Here is a 19,375-nt window from a genome sequence, read left to right as displayed (position 1 = left end):
AGGGGATAAGCGGGTATAAAAATATTTCATAATATCCTGAACAACTCTTGGTGTTAAAATCATAAGGTTTAGATTTCATATATAAAAATCGATTTTTATGGTACGAGGGCAGTGCAAAGTTATTCAAAATCAATCTGAAGATTTTCTGGGATATCCTAGTATGTCAGAGTCAATTTAGTCCATTTATAGTTACTTCTTGCAATAAATAATTAATAAATTCAACATATAAATTGATTATGTGCAGTATAATACAATGCAGATGAGTTAACTGGATAAAGAAGGTACTTGTAACTGGGTTATGAAGGTAATAATATGGGTACAGCTGCTGGACCCTCCCCTCTAACCTCACGTTTTAAAACATTCTGAACAGAAAACGGAACGGTTTAAAAGGACAATCTTAGATATTATTTAAAAAGTATAAAAGTGGGTGTTATGGGTGTGTGTGTGGAGTGTAGAGTATAGGTGGTAATATAGTGAGAGAGAGTAAGTAATGGTGATGGGTGGCCGGGAGGAACCAACGAACCAGCTTCACTGTGTTGTGATCCATTACTGTATACAACACCGTTATCTCGCCTCACTCAGTATGTTTCACCCTTGTATTGTCTTTATTACCCCCAGGTATTGTGTGTGAGGGGTGGTGGGTGCCCTGGGGGCAGCATGGGTGACCTGGAGAGGTGGTAGACAAGGTGTAGTGACGGGTAGCAGGAGAGCGCCTGGCCAGGAGACTCCTTCATGGGTCGCTCATCGACCAGTTTGATCTTCCTCTTCTATCTGGCTGCTTTCTTCCTCGTTACTCACTCTCCCTCGTTCATTGTCGCAACAGTGGTGGTGGTGTTGGAGACTCCCACACCTCAGAGGTGTGATGAGGGCCTCGAGTCAGAAGAACCATGGTGATGTAGAGTGATTGACCTCTAACACTGATAATGTATAATACTCTTCTACCTCTACTTAACAAGGGGTTAAACATCTACCTCCTGCACTCAGTTTTTACAGCTCTTCATTCAAGAAACTGGAGCTGCCCACCATTTCTTAGCATAAGTTAAACTTTATGATAAACACCAACAAGTGTGTGAGAAACATGTGGGTTAATATTAAGACATTGAGGACATATTTCACCCACCAGGGGATTCTTAAGTCCACACCAAACATTGTAATAACTGTCTTAATACCTGCTTGTGTCTGTCCTACATACTTTCCTTGGATCAAAACTGATTGTCTATCATGGTGTTCAGTGCAACTCCATTATTATAATCATGAGCCTACAACCTTCAGTCCATTATTATATGTACGTTCTAACCTCACAAGGTTTTAATATCCACTGAGAGTCCATTTGTAATCCCTACTTTTTGTAGGGTCACCACCACTTATTGTAGGGGCTCCACCCCTTAAAGGAGGTCCCTTGATGGTGGTGAGGGGCTCTTGATCTAGGAAATTGGACCTGACCTACCCTTCCTTGGATTCAACCTGATTACCTCCCATTTCCCCAGGAACAGTAAAACTCTTATGTGGTTAGTGCTTTTTCCTCTCCTCTCCCCTCCCACAAATGTAATAATGCAGGGGCTACAACAGAAACAAGTAACATTGACTTTATTAGGTTATATTACATGGTACATACTGTACCTGTGGCAGCCTGACAGGTCTAGGGTAACCCAATTGTGTCAATGTGATTTATTGTCATTGGAGTCCTATCTTAAATCAACATATTTTGTGCCCATGATGTATGCCCTCAAGACCATTGTAAAAAGAATTTTTGCTAGATTATGGATGCAAAACTTCTTGCAATGAGGTAAGGTGATCTGAAAAAGAAGAAACACTTTCACCATCATTCACTCTTATCAGTCTTGCCAGAGGCACACACACTACAGTTCATTGTCCTTTAATGCAGTCATTGTAGAAAAAAGAAAATATCACTTTGTATAAAGTATTTTAAGTTTAATAAAGCTATATTTATGTCCGAGGTGTTGGCACTGCTCTCAGTATTATATACTTTGAAAGTTTGTAATCTCATATTAGAAATAAAAAATCCTTAATAGTATTACCCTCTGCCACCTCAGTGACAGGCTTTTTTAATTATTGTTATTTATTAAGAGTATGTACTCCTACCTTTTATCTTTGATTGCTAAACTCTCAAGGATCACCGAGACATTGGCTTTTATACTAGACCAGTTGTAGACCAAGATAATAAATAGTATTGCAAAATGAGTACATAATTACTGGCAGAACAACCTAGAACTAAAATTTATGAAATACGACATAAGACTGAAAACGCTAAAAATGATCAGCTGACTGATTGGAGGAAGAGAGGGTTTAACATATAAGATTATAAAAGGATATGGATTTATATAAATTAAAATTATGATTAACATATTAATGATGACCACACACACTATGAGTATAACTTCTTGTGGTAGAAATAGGTACAGCAGTCACACAGACAATTCTGGTTTTGTTAATGCTGTATGACCCTTGTAGCTTTAGTGCTTCTCTTTTGATTATAATAATCTGGTTATATTGACTTGCGTTTATTCTTAAGTTTCAGCTAGCATTTGTCTGGTTGATTAGGAGGGGCACTGAAGGCTACACCTGCATAATAGTTTACAAGATCTACATATTCATATAAACAGTCAGTGTTTAGATGAGTAAGCACCTAAAATAGGTTTAATTGATTGCTAGATTTGCACTTACTTTTGGCTATGTATCAGTTTTTTTTATGTACAGTCAGCACTCTTATAAAGCTATCCTACATACTGTAGTTTAATTTTTTGTAAATGCAATTGAAAAACTGCCTCCAAAATCGAATAACACATACTATAAAGGCTTTTCTGTGAGCTGTTTAAGTTTGGATGCCATTTACCAAAAATTGCACTGTACAGAGGAGCTTTATATAAGAGCTTACTATGTATAAAAACATTGTCATATTTTCTAATATAGATCTCCTAAAATGATATGTAGGACAGAAAAAATGGATGGAATGCATTCTGTTCATTACAAACTACAAAGTAGTGGTAGTGATTATTAGTGTGAGATGAAAAAAATCATAATTTAGTGCAAACTCCTTGGTTCATAAATTAAAAAAGTAGTACTGTATCTTGTCTCAGATCTTTAATTGTACTGCTACTTGGGCATACATTGCATAGTTTGAGAAGTATATACAGTGGACCCCCGGTTAACGATTTTAATCCGTGCAAGAGGGGTAATTGTTATGCGAAATAATCGCTATGTGAATGAATTTTCCCCATAAGAAATAATGGAAATCAAATTAATCCGTGCAAGACACCCAAAAGTATGAAAAAAAAAATTTTACCACATGAAATATACATTTTCCCACACACAAAGAGAAGGATACATGCACAATAGTAGAGTAGTACATGCACAGTATATATTGTGCATGTACTAGTCTTCTAAATGAAGAATAAATGACACTTACCTTTATTGAAGATGCAGCAATGACTGATGAGACACTGTGTCCTGGGAGTGCCTTTTCCTCCTGAGTACTGTAGGTCCTGTTTGGCATTTTCTTCCAGAACAGGCCTTATCACACTGTGTATGCCACTACGATTCTTAAATCTCTCAAACCAACCTTTGCTGGCTTTAAATTCACCAATATGAGCACTAGTTCCAGGCATTTTTCCCTGTTCACCTGGGTGTTAGTCGACTTGTGTGGGTTGCATCCTGGGAGACAAGATTAAGGACCCCAATGGAAATAAGTTAGACAGTCTTCGATGACACTGACTTTTTTGGGTTATCCTGGGTGGCAAATCCTCTGGGGTTAATTGTTTCTTGGTATTCTCAATAAGCCACACCAACAACGGTGCTACAGCAGCAGCAGCAGCTGACAGTGCAGCAGCAGCAGCAGCTGACAGTGCAGCAGCAGCAGCAGCAGCTGTACCACCAATAGTAGCGATGGTTGATTGGGGTTTATTATACAACCTGGCCAGCTCGGAGACATGCACTCCACTTTCATACTTATCAATGATCTTTTTCTTCATCTCTATTGTAATTCTCACCCTTATTGCTGTAGGGTTGGCACTAGAAGCTTTCTTGGGGCCCATGGTCACTTATTTTCCAGAAAAAGCACCGAAAACACTGTAATAATACGAAATATTCCGATTGTATGCTTGGATGTTACCGCGGAGGCTGGCTGGTAAACAATGCCACCGGCGGAACATGTGAGCGCGTCTCGGACGAAAATCGGTAAGCGGGTTTTTAAGCGGTATGTGAGGCAAAATTTTTGCAATTAAAGTAAGCGGTATGCGAAATAATCGCTATGTGATGCCATCGTTATGCGGGGGTCCACTGTATATTTGTATGTACTCGCCTAATTGTGGTTGCAGGGGTCAAGACTCAGCTCCTGGCCCTGCCTCTTCACTGATCGCCACTATGTCTTCTCTCTCTGCTTCCTGAGCTTTGCCATACCTCGTCTTAAAGCTATGTTTGGTTCCTGCCTCCACTACATCACTTGCCAGGCTATTCCACTTCCTGATGACTCTATGACTGAAGAAATACTTCCTAACATCTCTGTGACTCGTCTGAGTCTTCAGCTTCCATTTGTGACCCTTTGTTTCTCTGTCCCCTCTCTGGAACATCCTGTCTCTGTCTACCTTATCTATTCCACGCAGTATTTTGTATGTCGTTATCACGTCTCCCCTGACCCTCCAGTGTCGTCAGTCTGATTTCCTTCAACCTTTCCTTACTAAGGTATCAGAACGCTATTCTCAGGTTTGCCAGGCGCCCATATGCTGCAGCAGTTATCTGGTTGATGTGTGCCTCTGGAGACGTGCTCGGTGTTACAATCGCCCCAAGATCTTTCTCCATGAGTGAGGTTTGCAGTCTTTGTCCACCTAGCCTATACTCTTTCTGCGGTCTTCTCTGCCCTTCCCCAATCTTCATGACTTTGCATTTAGCAGGGTTGAATTCAAGAAGCCAGTTGCTGGATCACGTGTCCAGCCTGTCCAGGTCTCTTTATAGTCCTGCCTGATCCTCATCTGATTTAATTTTTCTCATTAACTTCACATCATATGTGCATAGTGGTGCATGCCTAGTTGTTCATCTTAGATCCTGTACCTGGTTCTTAACTTCCTAGTTCCTAGGAACTGACCTTTAAGAGACCTGTTATATCTTATCAGTTATGTGCTGGATGTATGCCAGTTGATTGAGGCCTGATATCTAACTCGACAGATTGTCTTAGTTTAATGTCTGGTTAAAGTTTTTTTTTATTTAGGACTTTTCCTAATAAACAAAAATAATTGTTGTAATAAATAATGATAATAGTAAATCCTTGCTTTAACAGACCACTGTTTAGTGGAGACAAAATCAGCTGGGTCAGTAAGATTCAGAAATGGTGAACAAAGTCCTTTGTTTATAGAATTGTGTATTATAATCATGGCCAATCTCATCTCTGTCCATCACAGTTATCTTACTGACCACCAGCTCTCCCTATTAGTCTCTTAAATCAAGGATTTACTGTTTTGTAATAAACTTAATGTTCCTTTCATTTTTCTAGGGAATGGCAAAAAAAGGGACCGAAATCATAGTAGACAATGATGAGATGGAGGATGGCAGCATCTTTGTGTGTTTTATGTGTGAAAAGGAGTTCAACAAGGTTTCCCTTCTCAATGAACACATGCAGATGCATCAGAATATGCCAGGTAAATCATTTTAGTATATCTGTAAACTATGTACTGCATTTATTCAATCCTTCATTCAAATCCCTATTAAGCACTTTCTTACAAAAGAGAGAATAATAAAAAATTTGTAGAGAGCTCTGCAAAGCTGAATTTTTGCATACTGGCACGGTCCTGAGATTATGTAATTATAGGTTACAACAATCCTTTGTTTATCTTTTCTTTTCAGTGTATATTACAGTATGTTCATTTTACAGAAATTTGTTAGCAGGAGTATGTTCAAATTTACAGCATGCCATATGAGGTAGATTCTCGACATCACCCTGTGTTGTGTCACCTATCCTCTTCCTCCTGCCATTTTCTCTGCTGATACCCTTTCCTCAGCACCTCTGCTGATACCCTTTCCTCAGCACCTCTGCTACTTTCTGCAGTTTCTCATACTTTTTGCCATGTGGTAGTTCAGTGTTTTCTTTGAATAGGTTACTGGTATGGTATACCTACACATATGGATTAGAAATGTGCCTTGGTATTCAGTTTGATAATTATAAAATGTATTAAAGTATATTTGTATTCCATGCACAGAGATGCACAAAGAACTGCCTACTAGACGTAGGGGTCGTGGCAGACCCGTTGGATCAAGAGGAAGAGGCAGAGGGCGTGGGAGAGGTAGGGGTGTGCAGGAATTTGTCCAGATCAAAGAAGAACCAGTTGACGCTGCAGTGTATATTAAATCTGAACCAGAAGAAATGTTTTGTCCTTCACCAGTTAAAAAAGCTCAACGTATCAGGTAAGAACCATAGACGCTATTTCAGGGGTATACAGTATACAGAGGTATGTATTAAATTACATACAACACTTCTCTATACATAGTATTATGATTTTTGTAAATGTGATTGAAAAACTGCATCCAAAATTTAATAGCATGTACTATGAAGGCCTTGACACATACTGTTCTGTTTTGGATGTAATTTTTTTTAGTCTCATTTGCAAAAAAAGTGCTATAATATACATTAAAGTTTGTTTTGAAAAGAATAGAATAAAACATTTCTGAAATACACCTCTGTATTAGTCATTCATGCATTACTTTCCAAAAAGGTCTTTGTACTCTTTATTGGCACTAATGGCATTCATATAAGTCTTAGAAAAAATGTTCTAATCGTTTTCCTACTTCACACATTTAAGAATTAATTTTTACCTGGTTAGTTTGCTAATTTCTTATATTTTTGTAGTCAGTTATTCTTTTACAGTTAGTTTTAATGCTCCTGCTATGTTAATGTGGAGCCACATATTGTTACTTCTATCCATCCATCTATATAAAATATTTCCATTATTGAATCTGAACTAAATATTAATGAGTGTCTTCATACTGCATAAATGATACCTATTTATCTTAGATTTACAACATTATTAAATATCAAAGATAATGAATGGATGCCCCACACATTGGCATCATTTAGTGTGGGAGTTTGTTCAAAAGCCAAGGAGAGTTGCAAATAGTGTTGTTCTTGATCAGCTGATGTCTTCTTTTTTATTTTATTTTGTTGCTGATGACAGTAAATGTTTATAGTATTATAATCACTGTATAGATTTTGTTTTCCAGACAATATTTTCAAAGTCGTGGCAGAGGTCGAGGGAGAGCTAAGAGAACCTTGCCTTCGGAAGACTCCGATGATTTTGACGATGTAGACTTACAGTTTATTGAAGAAGAAATGATGATGATGCCGCCGCCCTCTTCTAAAAAGTCAAACACAGGTCCCACTATAATGAATGCTGAGCCAGATGGTTTCATTTGTCCTCCAACACCCTATAGCACACCAGCAAAAAAGAATGTTAGAATAAGGTACAGGGAATCTATCTGTCTCTTATTTAATTTAAAATTGGAAATATTTTATACAATCTTCATATTCAGCTTTTCCATACATTGGCCTGGTTAAGAGTGTTTGGGACAGTTTCACAAGAAATATTTAGTACCATCTTTATTCTCACTGTTATGTCTTCTGTTGTTGAAGTTAAATTTACTAGATATTACCTCAGGTTAGCTATTATGATTTCTACACATGAATCGTGCTTGCTTATACAGTGGTACCTTGACTTACGAGTTTAATTTGTTCCGTGGCTGAGCTCGTAACTCAATTTGCTCGTATATCAAATCAGTTTTCCTCATTGAAATTAATTGAAATGCCATTAATCCGTTCCAGTGGAATTCCTGGCTCTTTGGAGGCAGGAGAAAATGCTTCAATATAATGCTAATATCAACTCTGTGGCTTATTTATCTATCACAATTGATCTAATATGACATGATAAACAATATAATTAACATAGAAACATGATGAAGGATGAGGTGAATCATAGAACTGATGAGGGGAAAAAAGGTGAGTGGTGCACTGAGGAGTCTGTAGAGACAAAGAACTATCCATGAAAGCAAAGAGGGGAATGTATGAGAGTATAGTTATACCAGTGCTCTTGTATGAGTGTGAGGCATGGGTTGTGAATGTTGCAACAAGGAGGTGTGAGGAAGTGGAGATGTCATATCTGAGGGCAGTGTGTGGTGTGAATATAATGCAGAGAATCCATAGTTTGGAAATTAGGAGGTGTGAGATTACCAAAACTATTATCCAGGGGGCTGAGGAGGAGTTATTGAGATGGTTTGGACATAGAGAGGATGGAATGAAATAGAATGACTTCAAGAGTATACAAATCTGTAGTGGAGGGAAGGCAGGGTAGGGGTTGGCCTAGGAAAGGTTGGAGGGAGGGGTTAAAGGAGGTTTTGCGTGCGAGGGGCTTGGACTTCCAGCAAGCGCGTGTGAACATGTTAGACAGGAATGAATGGAGACACATGGTTTTAAGGACTTGACGTGCTGTTGGAGTGTAAGCAAGGTAATATATATGAAGGGATTCAGGGAAACTGGCAGGCCGGACTTGAGTCCTGGAGATCGGAAGTACAGTGTCTGCACTCTGAAGGAGGGGTGTTAATGTTGCAGTTATATAACTGTAGTATAGTCATACCTCTGGCAAGACAGTGATGGAGTGAATGATGATGAAAGTTTTTCTTTTTTTTGGGCCACCCTGCCTTGGTGGGAAATGGCCAATGTGTATAAAAAAAATGAAACATGATATATACTTCTTCTTCTTCTTATGACCAGAGTCTTTGGTAAGATGGGTAAGGAAGAAGGATGGGTAAGGATAGAAATATTGGAAAAGGGTGGGAGGGGGGGGGAGAGGTAGGATATAAAAGGTAAGTGGCCCAACCACTTTGGTGCAATTTAAAAAGTGTATGTGGAATAATAAAATATTCTTGAAGGGGTATAATGATATATACTCTAGAATGAAAAAAAGAATGTCATTATGTGACGAGTGGTGGCGGCCATTCCAGAGGTAAAAATAATTGTTGCTCTGACCAAGTCTTCCCATTCTTGCCCTTCTGAGGTCTTATTATAAGAGAAAATGGAGTGTTTGTGAAGCTAACTGCACTAGATTGTTAGTTTCATAAGGAAAACACTGAAACAAAAGTGATTTTCTCATGTTTTTCTATGATTTCATGCTTTAATTCATTGGACATCATCCTCCTCTTCTTTTCAGTACTGTTCTTTGCACTTACTTTCTTAGGACCATGCTTAGAAAAAAGAAATTTGGCAAAATAATTACACAAAAAGCACAAAACGCTGGGAGGATGTTGTGTTTGCTGTGCCAACTGGTGGGGGTGTATCTGAAGCTCGCTCGTAACTTGGATTTTGGCTTGCAACTCAAAGGAAAAATTTGACCAAGCGACTGCTTGTAACTCAGAAAACTTGTAAGTTGGGGCACTTGTAAGTCAAGGTACCACTGTATATCTTGTGGATAAGTGTATCCTAGTGTTTGAGGGACTTTTAATGAGAAATAGTTCTACTTCAAAAACACTTGGACAAAAATAAATGTGACAGTTGATAAATAATTGCAGTAGACCTGCTGGCCCATGCTAGGCAGGTTCTACTCATTCCCAACTGTTAAATGACATGACTTGAGGAGTACTGCAGTAGGCCACCTGGCCCATGCTAGGCAGGTCTTACTCAAATCCAACTCATTTAGTATTTGTCCAACCTATTTTTAAAGTTACCCAAGGTTTTAAGTTTAGTGATCCAAGTCAGATAAGGGCAAGACAGGGCCTGTCTGCATGGTATATATGGTCTGTATTTACAGGTTTGTGATATGTGTGATTTAAACTAGATAAGGACAGGCTGGTTGGTAGAGTGGAGGAGGGAGGATAAGATAGAGGAGGATTATGATTGAATTTTGGATTTTTCTCTGTTTTACCAAATTCATTTCTTGTTGGTGTAACTTGTATGTTCATAGTTTTTTTGGTAAAAGTAAGTCTCAAGAGATGGATTTTTTACTGATTCTTCCACTTCATTAATTCGACAGGGAGTAAGATTAAAATGCAGATTTTCCTTTTTCTTGGTAGTTTTTGAACAGATTACTTGTATATGATCATTTGATTTGCATGATAATTTAAACATTAATTTCATTAATGTGGAATCTATAATATAGTACTGTAATCCTTATTCTGCAGGATTCATTCTTTTATTATATCACAGCTGGGTTGGAGGAATTTAATCCTGCTGCAAACATTTTGGGTTTAATGGTAATAGAAGGATGGAGAGCAGCAACCCATGTAATCATGTTGGTTGTGTACAGCTGAGGAAAGGTAGTCCCAGGAAATTTAAATGTTCTTCATATACTCACAAGGAATAGACTAGCCTGTGATGTCATTGCTGGTAAGATTTTTTAATGCCTTGACTGGGAAGTTCATTAACCCTTAAACGGTCCAAACGTATATGTACGTTCTCTCACGTAGCGCCCCGAATTTTTTGAGGATTTTTTTTTTTTTAATAGGAAAAAGGAGCATGTGGTACCCAGGCGTCCCCAATTTTCTTCATATGGTGCACAGTGAGTGTGCACACCCATTCTCTCATGGCTAGGCGACTCAGGCTTATCGTGCCAATGTTGAATGAATCACAAAGGAAACGTATATATATACATTTGGGGCGCTACGCGAGAGAACGTATATATACATTTGGACCATTTAAGGGTGAAAAGAGGGAACTCTACTGACACTTATTTGTTCAGTATTATCTTCTGTTCCAGAAATAGTTTGTATATGAAAATAATTACCAGTGTTTTCTATACAGTGGAACCTCGGCTTATGAATTTAATCCATTCCGTGGCCTTGTTCGTATCCTGATTTGTTCATATACTGAGTCAATTTTCCTCATTTAAATTAATTGAAATGCAATTAATCCGTTCCAGCCTCTCAGGAGGCATGACAATACAATGCTAACAACAACTCAACGGTTTAGTTATCTATCACAGTTCATCTGATATGACATAACAATATTAATAACATAGAAACATGATATATACTTTAGAATGAATAAAATAGGCCATAATATGGCAAGTGATGGTGACACCGGCAGCGGCAGAAAGCATCCGCTGTTTGCTCTCCCACTTTAGTATCTTCCCAGTCCATAACCCCACACCTAGCTTGTGTTTATCTATGATTAGTGGTGAGGTTGTCACATATGTAACCACAGGTGTGGTCAAGATGTATATATAGGTGGAGACGTGATCACTGTGGCCACAGTGGTGGTGGTAGTGGTGGTGGCGGCGGCAGCCACAGTGATGGTGATGGTGGTGGCAGCCACAGTGATGGTGGTGGTGGCGGCCAGCTGCGTCACTCTATGCTGCTGCCTTCTTTGTTTCTCTAGCTTTTTTCATAGTTTCTAATTGCTTCTTGCTGATTGTACACGAATACTGTCTCTTTGGGCGAGGCATTGTGTAAGAAATTTGTACAATAAAAGACAAAATTACACATCTCAAGGGTCTGCTGCGGTCACTCAGGGTGGCACACCTCCTCTTCCTTTTGACCCTTGGTTGGCACTGAGATAGCCGTGGTCTAGCAGTAGCTACAGCCACCCAGAGCATTACCAATTTGTATTTTGAAGCATTTGGCACAAAAATATGAAAAAAATTATGAAAAATGTCTAAAAATAACAATATATTATTATTATTATTATTACATGCATATTATAATTATTATTATTATTATTAATTTAGGGAACTGGAACACAGATCCAATTCTCTAGATCATGAGCCCATCACCACGTACATACTAATAATAATAATAATTATAACAATAATAATAATACAATATAATAATAATAATAATAATAATAACAGTAAGGAGAAACTTCAGAAGGCTGCCAGTAGTTAGCCTCTGTTTCTTCCTTAGTTCCTCAAAATATTCTCGCCATCTAGAACTGACAAATCCATATTTTCCCTAGCTTTCTTAACTTGCTCAGACAGTGCCTCTCCCACTCTATCATCTGCTCTACTCTCTCACCACTCTCTTTACCTTTCTTTTACTCTCCATATACTCTGCACCACCATCAGCAAAACATTGGTAGCCACTACTAGTACACTTTTTACCTGTCTAGACTAAAGTAGTCTATTAGTATTGGGTTAAGTCTGCCTGAAATGCCTCAGCATGATAGTGGCTTTCTCTGCTCCAATAATATTATGTGTAAACACACATTGTAACCTTTGCAAAGAAATAAATATTTTATATATTTATTTACTTAAGGAACCTCCCTTGAGGGGAAAGTTTGCATCCTGAAATTTCATTCGTATCCAGAAGCAAAAAATCGACCGAATGACAGTTCGTATCCTGAAAAATTCGCATGGTGGGGCATTTGTAAACCGAGGCTCCACTTTACTCTTATTCCAAGTATTTTTACTATATCATTTGATGATGTCTACCAATACTGTGTAGAAACATGCGACTCTTTTACATAAATCTACTCTTTGCAGCAAAATATTTATTCTCTTGTATTTCTCTGTTTTGTGAAAATTATTTTGGGGCATGAAGGAATATTTTCAGTTAAATAACAGTTTATATTTTCAGGAAGAAACTAATTGTTCAAGAAGTTGTTTATGAAGAAATCCCAGATGATGAAGATGATGAAGAAAATGAAACAAATGGTTCTTGCTCTACCACCAACAATATGGTTGTGAGTAAATATAACACTGCACTATTTATGTGCTGTATATTATGTATATCATGCTTTTAGCCAGAACTTCCAGACTGCTAGTAATGATCCTTTTATCAAACAAGTCAAGTATATACTGTATTTTTGCTTTAACATTGTGAAAATAAGTTTGAACAAAGAAATAATGTAATTTATTTCTTTGATGTTAATCCATAACACACACACACACACAAACACACACAACCAGGTCAACCCCAGTGCAACCAAACACTCTAAATCAAAACACCCATGCCACATCCAATGCCCCCACCCACTACATTACAAACTCCACCCCCACAGCAACAACCCATAGTTCCTTACCAGGTCTCTCACTTCCCCAACCCCAATATACCTCCCAGACCACAGTCTTAGAAAAGAAGTTGAAGGTGTGGTATACAAATGCAGATGGAATAACAAACAAGTATGAGGAGTGGCACGAAAGAATCAAAGAGACATCCCCAGACATAATAGCACTCGCAGAAACAAAACTCACCAGAATAATAACAGATTCAATCTTTCCATCCGGATACCAAATCCTCAGGAAAGACAGAGGGAGGAGAGGGGGAGGAGGAGTTGCACTGCTCATTAAAAACCAGTGGGGTTTTGAGAAAATGGAAGGAATGGATGGCACGGGCGAAAGGGACTACTTAGTAGGAACAATCCAGTCTGAGGGACATAAGGTGATAATTGCAGTAATGTACAACCCATCACAGAACTGCAGGAGGCCAAGAGAAGAATATGATGAGAGCAACAGAGCAATGATCGACACACTAGCCGAGGTGGCCAGGAGAGCACACATGGGGGGAGCAAAGCTACTAGTTATGGGTGATTTCAATCACAAGGAGATTGACTGGGAAAACCTGGAGCCCCATGGGGGTCCCGAAAAATGGAGAGCCAAGATGATGGATGTGGTACTGGAAAACCTCATGCATCAACATGTTCGAGACACTACCAGAGAGAGAGGAGAGGATGAACCAGCAAGGCTGGACCTTGTATTCACCATGAGTAGTTTGGACATCGAGGGTATCATGTATGAAAGGCCCCTGGGAGCTAGTGATCATGTGGTTCTGTGCTTCGACTACATAGTTGAGCTCCAAGTGGAGAGAGTAGCAGGAATAGGCTGGGAAAAACCAAACTACAAAAGGGGGAACTACTCAGGCATGAGGAACTTCCTTCAAGACATTCAGTGGGAGAGGGAACTGACAGGAAAACCAGTACAAGAAATGATGGACTATGTAGCAACAAAATGCAAGGAGGCAGAGGAGAGGTTTGTTCCCAAGGGAAACAGAAATAATGGGAAGAACAGAATGAGTCCTTGGTTCACCCAAAGGTGTAGGGAGGCAAAAACTAGGTGTACTAGAGAATGGAAAAGGTACAGAAGACAAAGAACTCAGGAAAATAAAGAAATCAGCCGAAGAGCCAGAAATGAATATGCACAGATAAGAAAGGAGGATTGATGGGATAAAGATAGAAATGTTAAAAGCAGGTGGGGATATAGTTTTGGAGTGGTTGGTGCAATTATTTAATAAATGTATGGAAGAGGGTAAGGTACCTAGGGATTGGCAGAGAGCATGCATAGTTCCTTTGTATAAAGGCAAAGGGGATAAAAGAGAGTGCAAAAATTATAGGGGGATAAGTCTGTTGAGTGTACCTGGTAAAGTGTATGGTAGAGTTATAATTGAAAGAATTAAGAGTAAGACGGAGAATAGGATAGCAGATGAACAAGGAGGCTTTAGGAAAGGTAGGGGGTGTGTGGACCAGGTGTTTACAGTGAAACATATAAGTGAACAGTATTTAGATAAGGCTAAAGAGGTCTTTGTGGCATTTATGGATTTGGAAAAGGCATATGACAGGGTGGATAGGGGGGCAATGTGGCAGATGTTGCAAGTGTATGGTGTAGGAGGTAGGTTACTGAAAGCAGTGAAGAGTTTTTACGAGGATAGTGAGGCTCAAGTTAGAGTATGTAGGAAAGAGGGAAATTTTTTCCCAGTAAAAGTAGGCCTTAGACAAGGATGTGTGATGTCACCGTGGTTGTTTAATATATTTATAGATGGGGTTGTAAGAGAAGTAAATGCGAGGGTCTTGGCAAGAGGCATGGAGTTAAAAGATAAAGAATCACACACAAAGTGGGAGTTGTCACAGCTGCTCTTTGCTGATGACACTGTGCTCTTGGGAGATTCTGAAGAGAAGTTGCAGAGATTGGTGGATGAATTTGGTAGGGTGTGCAAAAGAAGAAAATTAAAGGTGAATACAGGAAAGAGTAAGGTTATGAGGATAACAAAAAGATTAGGTGATGAAAGATTGAATATCAGATTGGAGGGAGAGAGTATGGAGGAGGTGAACGTATTCAGATATTTGGGAGTGGACGTGTCAGCGGATGGGTCTATGAAAGATGAGGTGAATCATAGAATTGATGAGGGAAAAAGAGTGAGTGGTGCACTTAGGAGTCTGTGGAGACAAAGAACTTTGTCCTTGGAGGCAAAGAGGGGAATGTATGAGAGTATAGTTTTACTAACGCTCTTATATGGGTGTGAAGCGTGGGTAATGAATGTTGCAGCGAGGAGAAGGCTGGAGGCAGTGGAGATGTCATGTCTGAGGGCAATGTGTGGTGTGAATATAATGCAGAGAATTCGTAGTTTGGAAGTTAGGAGGAGGTGCGGGATTACCAAAACTGTTGTCCAGAGGGCTGAGGAAGGGTTGTTGAGGTGGTTCGGACATGTAGAGAGAATGGAGCGAAACAGAATGACTTCAAGAGTGTATCAGTCTGTAGTGGAAGGAAGGCGGGGTAGGGGTCGGCCTAGGGAAGGTTGGAGGGAGGGGGTAAAGGAGGTTTTGTGTGCGAGGGGCTTGGACTTCCAGCAGGCATGCATGAGCGTGTTTGATAGGAGTGAATGGAGACAAATGGTTTTTAATACTTGACGTGCTGTTGGAGTGTGAGCAAAGTAACATTTATGAAGGGGTTCAGGGAAACCGGCAGGCCGGACTTGAGTCCTGGAGATGGGAAGTACAGTGCCTGCACTCTGAAGGAGGGGTGTTAATGTTGCAGTTTAAAAACTGTAGTGTAAAGCACCCTTGTGGCAAGACAGTGATGGAGTGAATGATGGTGAAAGTTTTTCTTTTTCGGGCCACCCTGCCTTGGTGGGAATCGGCCAGTGTGATAATAATAATAATAAATAAAGAAAGGAGGCTCAGAGACAATATGAAAATGACATAGCATCAAAAGTAAAGACTGACCCGAAGCTGTTGTACAGCCACATCAGGAGGAAAACAACAGTCAAGGACCAGGTAATCAGACTGAGGAAGGGTGATGGGGAATTCACAAGAAATGACCAAGAGGTATGTCAGGAGCTCAACACAAGATTTAAAGAGGTATTTACAGTGGAAACCAGTAGGACTCCAGGAAATCAGAACAGGGGGGCACACCAGCAAGTGCTGGATGAGGTACATATAACCAAGGAGGAGGTGAAGAAGTTGCTATGCGAGCTTGACACCTCAAAGGCGGTGGGACAAGACAACATCTCTCCATGGGTCCTTAAAGAGGGAGCAGAGATATTGTGTAAGCCATTAACGAAAATCTTCAACACATCATTTGAAACTGGGCAACTCCCTGAGGTATGGAAAATGGCAAATGTAGTCCCAATTTTTAAAATGGGAGACAGACATGAGGCACTAAACTACAGACCTGTATCACTAACGTGTATAGTATGCAAGGTCATGGAGAAGATCATCAGGAGGAGAGTGGTGGGGCACCTGGAAAGAAACAAGTGTATAATTGACAACCAGCACGGTTTCAGGGAAGGAAAATCCTGTGTCACAAACCTACTAGAGTTTTATGACAAGATGACAGAAGTAAGACGAGAGAGAGGGGTGGATCGACTGCATATTTTTGGACTGCAAGAAGGCCTTTGACACAGTTCCTCACAAGAGGTTACTACAGAAGCTAGAGGATCAGGCACACATAACAGGAAAGGCACTGCAATGGATCAGAGAATATCTGACAGGGAGGCAACAACGAGTCATGGTACGCGACGAGGTGTCAGAGTGGGCGCCTGTGACAAGCGGGGTTCCACAGGGGTCAGTCCTAGGACCTGTGCTGTTCTTGGTATATGTGAACGACATAACGGAAGGGATAGACTCAGAAGTGTCCTTGTTTGCAGATGATGCGAAGTTAATGAGAAGAATCAAATCAGATGAGGATCAGGCAGGACTACAAAGAGACCTGGACAGGCTACAAGCCTGGTCCAGCAACTGGCTCCTTGAATTTAACCCTGCCAAATGCAAAGTCATGAAGATTGGGGAAGGGCAAAGAAGACTGCAGACACAATATAGTTTAGATGGCCAAAGACTGCAAACCTCTCTCAAGGAAAAAGATCTGGGGGTGAGTATAACACCGAGCATATCTCCTGAGGTGCACATCAATCAGATAACTGCTGCAGCATACGGGCGCCTGGCAAACCTACGGATAGCGTTCCGATACCTCAGTAAGGATTCGTTTAAGACTCTGTATACCATTTACGTCAGGCCCATACTGGAGTATGCAGCACCAGTTTGGAATCCACACCTAGTCAAGCACGTCAAGAAATTAGAGAAAGTGCAAATGTTTGCAACAAGACTAATCCCAGAGCTACGGGGATTGTCCTACGAAGAAAGGTTGAGGGAAATCGGCCTGACAACACTGGAGGACAGGAGGGTCAGGGGAGACATGATAACGACATAAAATACTGCGCGGAATAGACAAGGTGGGCAAAGACGGGATGTTCCAGAGAAGGGACACAGACACAAGATGTCACAATTGAAAGTTGAAGACTCAGATGAGTCAAAGGGATGTTAGGAAGTATTTCTTCAGTCATAGAGTAGTCAGGCCGTGGAATAACCTAGAAAGTGACGTAGTGGAGGCGGGAACCATACATAGTTTTAAGACGAGGTATGATAGAGCTCATGGGGCAGGGAGAGAGAGGACCTAGTAGCAATCAGCGAAGAGGCGGGGCCAGGAGCTGTGACTCGACCCCTGCAACCACAAATAGGTGAGTACAAATAGGTGAGTACACACACACACACACTCCCAGGAATTAAAATTCCTGGGTGTATGTATGGCAAAGTTTAAAAATTTAGTTTTTCTTAATTGTTTTTTTAATACACTGGCCATTCCCCACTGGGGTAGGGTGACCCTAAAAATGATAAACACTTTAATCATCCATTCAACACTTTCACCATCATTCACACATAATCACCGTCTTTGCAAGGGTGTGCAGATAAGACAGTTCAGATGTAACTCCAAACAGCAAATATGCCAAACCCCTCCCTTAACCCTTTTACTGCTCGCAGACTTACTCCCAGTGTCGAAGAATTTCCAAACAAAAAAAAAATATTTTATGAAATGATAATCTTTTTCTGAAGGTAATGAAACCAAAAGTAAGAAATTTGATGGAAAACTTACGGAATTATGCTCTTGCAAAGCTAGTGGTCTCGGCAATATTTATGCATCCGCAATTTTGCCCACTTTACGCCCTATTTTTGGCCAATTCCATGGTTCCAGTCTACCAAACTTGTAGATATTTCACTAGTATTCCTTCTGTTCTGTCGGTTGAGTACAAGAAACTGCCCAGTTTCTTACTCCTACCCATAAATTGGGTAGGAGTAAGCTACACAGTATTGTGTAAATTTTAAAAGGGGTTAAATTATGGTTGCTAAGTTAGTTTATGGGAAAAATTATTAACTTTTGTACTGCTATACTAATCGACATGACTGTATCTGTCAAACTATAGGATCAAGACTATGAAAAACAAAATCTATAAGAACATTCTGCTTGTTTGACCCCTCTGGTTATAATTCAAGAACAACAGTATCTGCAAACATTATTGCACTACAGTAGCAGAGCAACACCACTGAGATTGATTAGTAACAGGACAAAAGATATAGTAATACAGTGCATTACTTAACTTGCCTGCCTCTAACCCTGTCTTCATTGCCTGAGTGTCTCTCTCTCTCTCTCTCTCTCTCTGTATATATATGTATGTATGTATGTATGTGAAAGTGTATAAACAAAGGGAGGAGGAAGTTCGGGCGAGATATAAGCGACTATTGGCAGAAAGGTGGGCTAGTGCAAAGATGAGTAGTGGGGGGGTTGAAGAGGTTTTTACAAAGCAGAAGTGTTATAAGAAGAGCAGGGTATATGGAGAGTAAAAGAAAGGTGAAGAGAGTGGTGAGAGAGTGCAAAAGGAGAGCAGATGAAAGAGTGGGAGAGGCACTGTCAAGAAATTTTAATGAAAATAAGAAAAAATTTTGGAGTGAGTTAAACAAGTTAAGAAAGCCTAGGGAAAGTATGGATTTGTCAGTTAAAAACAGAGTAGGGGAGTTAGTAGATGGGGAGAGGGAGGTATTAGGTAGATGGCGAGAATATTTTGAGGAACTTTTAAATGTTGAGGAAGAAAGGGAGGCAGTAATTTCATGCACTGGCCAGGGAGGTATACCATCTTTTAGGAGTGAAGAAGAGCAGAATGTAAGTGTGGTGGAGGTACGTGAGGCATTACGTAGAATGAAAGGGGGTAAAGCAGCTGGAACTGATGGGATCATGACAGAAATGTTAAAAGCAGGGGGGGATATAGTGTTGGAGAGGTTGGTACTTTTGTTTAATAAATGTATGAAAGAGGGGAAGGTACCTAGGGATTGGCGGAGAGCATGTATAGTCCC

General features: G+C 40.0%; 1 protein-coding gene across 12 annotated transcripts in view; it reads left to right on the top strand.

Annotated features, from left to right (window-relative positions):
* Positions 1-332: 332 nt before the first annotated feature.
* The window catches only part of LOC128690011 (myoneurin), an 89,543-nt gene continuing 70,500 nt past the window's right edge, over positions 333-19,375 (top strand). Inside the window, exons 1-6 of one of the 12 annotated variants that reach the window (XM_070085497.1) lie at positions 1,538-1,786; positions 4,720-4,822; positions 5,504-5,648; positions 6,207-6,411; positions 7,225-7,464; positions 12,562-12,667. In XM_070085497.1, the coding sequence (XP_069941598.1) occupies positions 1,761-1,786; positions 4,720-4,822; positions 5,504-5,648; positions 6,207-6,411; positions 7,225-7,464; positions 12,562-12,667 (825 nt within the window). In that variant the 5' untranslated portion in view covers positions 1,538-1,760. Of the gene's footprint in view, positions 424-444; positions 582-677; positions 896-1,489; positions 1,509-1,537; positions 1,787-2,553; positions 2,640-3,631; positions 4,823-5,503; positions 5,649-6,206; positions 6,412-7,224; positions 7,465-12,561; positions 12,668-19,375 lie in introns of those variants that run through there. The other 11 variants (XM_070085498.1, XM_070085506.1, XM_070085505.1 and 8 more) reach the window with 11 other exon arrangements.

The sequence above is a fragment of the Cherax quadricarinatus genome, chromosome 16, assembly GCF_038502225.1.
Source record: "Cherax quadricarinatus isolate ZL_2023a chromosome 16, ASM3850222v1, whole genome shotgun sequence".
NCBI lineage: Eukaryota > Metazoa > Arthropoda > Malacostraca > Decapoda > Parastacidae > Cherax > Cherax quadricarinatus.
Note: the sequence above shows the minus strand (reverse complement) of the source record. Positions and strands in the feature narration are given on the sequence as shown.